Source organism: Cyprinodon variegatus, unplaced genomic scaffold (genome assembly GCF_000732505.1).
Source record: "Cyprinodon variegatus isolate N-32 unplaced genomic scaffold, C_variegatus-1.0 Scaffold4125, whole genome shotgun sequence".
In the NCBI taxonomy this organism is placed as follows: domain Eukaryota; kingdom Metazoa; phylum Chordata; class Actinopteri; order Cyprinodontiformes; family Cyprinodontidae; genus Cyprinodon; species Cyprinodon variegatus.
Window position 1 is genome coordinate 1 of NW_015154578.1, and position 4,906 is coordinate 4,906.

At 38.3% G+C, this 4,906-nt stretch overlaps 1 protein-coding gene across 1 annotated transcript; it reads left to right on the top strand.

Annotated features, from left to right (window-relative positions):
• The first annotated feature begins 1,087 nt into the window (after positions 1-1,087).
• Positions 1,088-4,819, top strand: LOC107081316 (endonuclease domain-containing 1 protein-like). Its single transcript, XM_015369516.1, has 2 exons — positions 1,088-1,375; positions 3,450-4,819. The coding sequence occupies exons 1-2, from the start codon at positions 1,106-1,108 to the stop codon at positions 4,056-4,058; spliced, it is 879 nt and encodes a 292-aa protein (XP_015225002.1). The 5' UTR covers positions 1,088-1,105; the 3' UTR covers positions 4,059-4,819.
• Positions 4,820-4,906: the final 87 nt, after the last annotated feature.

The following is a 4,906-nucleotide window of genomic DNA, read 5'->3' on the forward strand; positions in this document are numbered from 1 at the left end:
ATTTGAGATATCAAAAAAGTACTCCAGAGTGTTGTTCAGCATGGGGGTGAGTAGAAAATGAAGGCTAATCATGTTTTGGGTGTACTATTCCTTTAAGGGGAGGATGACTAGGGTCATGTATTGTGAGATTTTGGGGGAACACCATCCTTCCCTCAGTTGGAGGATTAAAGATGGGTCCAGGCTGGGTCTTCCAACATGACAATGACCCAAAGCAAACACCCAGGATAACCAAGAAGTGGCTCTGGTAAAAGCGTATCAAGGTTCTGGCGTGGCCTAGCCAGTCTCCAGACCTAAACCCAATAGAGAATCTTTGGAGGGAGCTCAAACTCGACGTTTCTCAGCAACAGCCCAGAAACCTGACTGATCTAGTGATAATCTGTGTGGAAGAGTGGGCCAAAATTCATCCTGCAGTGTATGCAAACTTGTTGAAAAACTACAGTGTACATTTGACCTCTGGAATTGCAAACAAAGGCTACTCTACCAAATATTAACATTCATTTTCTATGGTGGTCAAAAACTTATTTGTGATTCCTGGATTTTCTTTCTAGATTATGTCTCTCATAGTGGACATGCACCTACAATGACAATTTCAGACCCCTTCATGATTTCTAAGTGGGAGAACTTGCAAGATAGCAGGGTGTTCAAATAATTATTTATCTAACTTTATTTTAATAGCTCTGTTATTTTGTCTGAGTGAGGGAAAATAATTTATTTGAAGACAAGGTCAAGTATACCATCTGTAGAAGGAGGACATAAAGACCATTGCATCCATAGATCAATTAGAGCTAAAGAAAGCATTTAAGGTTTGTAAGTTACAAAACCAAAAATCCAATAGGAGTGTGTACATTTATGAGAATCCCTGTATGTGCAGATTATATACTTTGTCAGGCAGACTGCCATGATTCTGTTCATATTTGCCACATTAGGTTAGTAAACATAAATGTACTTTCTTTAAGCTGATGAGACTGATTCTCCAAAAGAGTGAGACTTTCTTATTTTTTTCGAGACAGTCGTTTTATCACTTCCTTATGCCTTCATCCTGTGTTTGTATAAAACAGGAACAGCTCTTAGTTGATTCTTTGCTCTGGGTGAAAGCAGTTAAAAAATGTCAGGCCTGAGCAACGTTCTGCTTTTCGTGGCCTTCATTTCTTTCTCTGTGGCTGATGTCGGAGATTTTACCCCCTGTTTGCAATTCTTCTATAGATCCTGGCCCCCCAAAGGCCTGGCTGGGACTTCGATCTGCCAGCGATACAATAACAACTACCGCTTTGCCACTTTATACAGTCGACCGCGCCGCTCTCCATGGTTCTCGGCTTATGTGTACACAGTACCAAGTGGGAAGAGACCAAAAGCCTCTTGGAAATATGAACCACAGGTAAGCAGCTTCAAACTTATATTTTCACTTCACTGATTTAGATAGTTCAAAAAGAGGTATACTCTACAGGTACTGGTTTTTATTGGTGTAAAGGAATTTATTCGCAGTAGAAACAGAAGCATAATAGTTTAACAATGTGAATATTTGGAGAAAATTTTATAACATTTCTTTCTTTGGTTGCTTATGGTCCAACTTAAATTCACTGAGTAGTTAGCAGTAGATAAAAACAGGAAATTGAGCTTTAAAAGGAGAAGTGGTTATTGTGTCTTCACAAGGTGCCAGCTCTGCACCAAAAATGGAAACAAGAAGAATATTAAAATGGCCCTCCCATTTAACTATTTGGATGATAAATTAATAAAATAAAACAAATCTAATTGTTTATATTTTTAACAGAAGCATATTTATTTGGATGAAAGAGTTTATTGAAGAGTGGAAGAAGGAACCTCTTATTGTCAGGTTTTTAGAGGACTCAAATGCAGAGACAGAAGCTGAGGTGATTTTTTGCAGATTTAATAAAGAGTCGTGGTAACAGAAGCATAAATCCCAAAATAACTGATGAAGACATACAGGAACTCGAAAAAAGGGAAACACATGGGTTAAGGAGAGAATGAAGAGTATCCAGCAAACAGTAACTGCAGAGGAGGAGTATATATACCAAACAGAACAAAGAATGATGTAATGAAGTGATTGGGAGAAGGTGTGGACAGAAGGATCTGGAAAGGTGCTTGGGGAAAGAAGATTGGCACCAGAGCAACAGAGAGTGAACAAAAAATATAAGAGAACTCAAATAAAAACAAAAAACTACCAGAATGGCACAGAATGGAAATGAAACCAATGACCTAGAATACACAGAAAGACATGATTCAAAGTGTAACTGAAAACTCAAACAGAAAACTTCAACAGAATCAGAAACACTTCTGAGTCAATTAACTAAAAGGGTTTGTATTTTGTTTTTTACTGAAAAGAAATGTCTCTTTCCTTCCTAATTAATGTGGTGTTGCGAGAAGGTGTTTGCGTAAAGCACGAACATACTCTAGAAAAACATGTACAACAACATTACAATTATTTAAACAGCAAAGAAGATTAGTTTATTTCTTATGATATAAAATGAAATTTTACTTTGTTCGTCAGGATGAAAGGAAGGCAATATTTTACCCCAAATGGAGCAGCATATATTGAGCTTAGTGGAAATCAATTTTCTGCTGCAACCTTTTCTGCCATTCTGTCCATATACTGTATTTGTTACTTGCTTGGCAAGGTGGTTCCCCTTCCTCGAGCTGTTTTCTCAGACTCTATGGTATTGGCAAACCATCATATCCCACTAAAGGTTACACTACCCTCTATAAAAGCAGAATAAAACATTAAAAGCATCAACTTCAAGATACCAGTACCTTTAAAACGTACAGTCTCTACTTTCTTTGCACAAGTCCTATATTACACCCAGGTATGTATAGCTTGCGACAATTCTAGTCTTTCCTCCTTCAATGGATGTGGTGAAGAATGAGAGAATCTTTCTGAATTAAGTATTATCAGGTGGAATCTAATGGTTAAAAAAAACAGTGATTCATGAAACTAAGCTGTATTAGATTTACAACCGTTTTGTCAAAATATCTGAAAAATCCTTGAATTAAATGGTATTAAAAGCTGATGACAAGGTGGAAATAGAGTAAAGCAGAGCATGGTCAGAGCAGCATCAAGGAACAATGGGTGGGCAGGCTAAAGTTAATTTTACACCACAAATACATCTGGAGAGGTACCAACTGTTAACGCTATGGGCTGTAATGGGTGTTATGTAGTTGTGGAGAGTAAGATGTACTGACATGATACAAAACAAAGACAGAAGATACTCAAATCTGTGGGTGTGCACATCGTCGCTGCATTGCATGTTCTTCTCCTGTCCATCTATTTTTACAAATTGATCATCAAAGTCTGTTTCAAATGAAAGAATCAGACAGTTAAAGTATTTTTCATGTGAACTCTATTTTAAACAGTAGGTTTTGTTAATCACATTGATTACTTTAGTTTGTATTACTTGTCAAACATTGCATTTTTTATTCTTCTGGCTCAATAACAGTTGGCCTACCCTGCAGCTGATGGCAACATGAGGCCCTTCTTGCCAGGACCGGTGGACATGAACGTTGTGGAGAGCCAGGCAGTCGAGCTAGACTACATTAACTCCACCTACTCCCGTGGTCATCTCAACCCTAGCCTTCATCACCAGACCCCCCTGTGCCGCTCCTCCACATTCACCCTTACCAATGTGGTTCCTCAGAAGAAATGGTCCAATGATGGACCCTGGGAAGACTTAGAGCAGACCGTCAACAATACTTTGGCTTCCTACTGTCTTGGGGAAGCCTACATAGTAACAGGCATCATTCCTTACCAGAAAGACGAACACTGGATCAAGAATCGCGTGGCAGTGCCAGAGTATCTGTGGTCCGCATACTGCTGCCCAAACTACAACCACAGTGTTCCTGAAGGACTGAAAGATGCCTTTCCCACCTTCGCCGCTATCGGACGCAATGACCCAAACAGCACAGAAGAGATTGTCCCCATACAGAAGACAGCGAAAAAACAGTATTGGGGATATGATGTGAGACGGATGTCTCTAAACTCACTTGAGATGTACCTGAAGGACAGATTCAACACTGTTGTCACTGTTTTTCATGAGCAATGTAATTAATTAGATTATATGCAAATAGGTCTTATAATGCTGGTGTAAATCTTGTGTCACATAATGCCAAACTGTGAGTTTTTTATTCTTAAGCTATTACCAAAATGAAAAATAATAATTTTCATTATATAGTGTGAACTAACTTAATGTGGTCTTTAAAATGTTGAAATCTACTATTAGCCACTAAAGAAGAGTCAGTTGGTGTGTAAAAAAAAAAGTGAAGCAAATCAGAAAGAATGAAAAAGCAAAGAGATTCAGCTGAAATGCAAATAGAACAAATAATAATAATAATAATAATAATAACTATAGTTCAGTTTATATACCTATTTTAAACAAAACACTTGGACAGCTTGACAGAATGGTATCAAACCAATAATGGTTATGGTCATTGTGTGGTATGATATTGCTGTCAGACCCAAGCTTCCAAAAGTCTATCTACATGGTGAATGGTCTCTATTCAAAATAAACAGCATTACAACCAATCAGCAGATATGGTATGGATGCATATTGCATGAGGTTCGATGGTCATCTTGTGCAAGTGCATAATATGAGTTATGCAGTCTATGAAACATAGTGCAGAATGACAAAAAGCATGCAGATATCCTATTTGAATCACTGTTTCCAGCATAGGATAGTCTGTATAAATACATATGGAAACCTGCAGCTTTCATGCAAAGCCACAATGTGACCCCTTTAACTCTGTCAAGAGCTAACCGTGGTGTCTCCAATTTCAGTGGGACACACGTTGTTTGCCTGTAACTTGCTCTCATTTCAGAATTGTCTTAAAGCTACAGTGTGTAATTTTCAGCGACATCTAGCGTCCAGACTGCAGACCGCAGCAACATGAACATCTCCCC

What these genes read in the sequence shown, in the direction of transcription:
- LOC107081316 (XM_015369516.1), top strand. Translation starts at nt 1,106, where the DNA reads ATGTCAGGCCTGAGCAACGTTCTGCTTTTCGTGGCCTTCATTTCTTTC. An exon ending in CTTGGAAATATGAACCACAG is followed by an intron (nt 1,376 to 3,449) that starts GTAAGCAGCTTC and finishes GCTCAATAACAG; the next exon opens with TTGGCCTACCCTGCAGCTGA.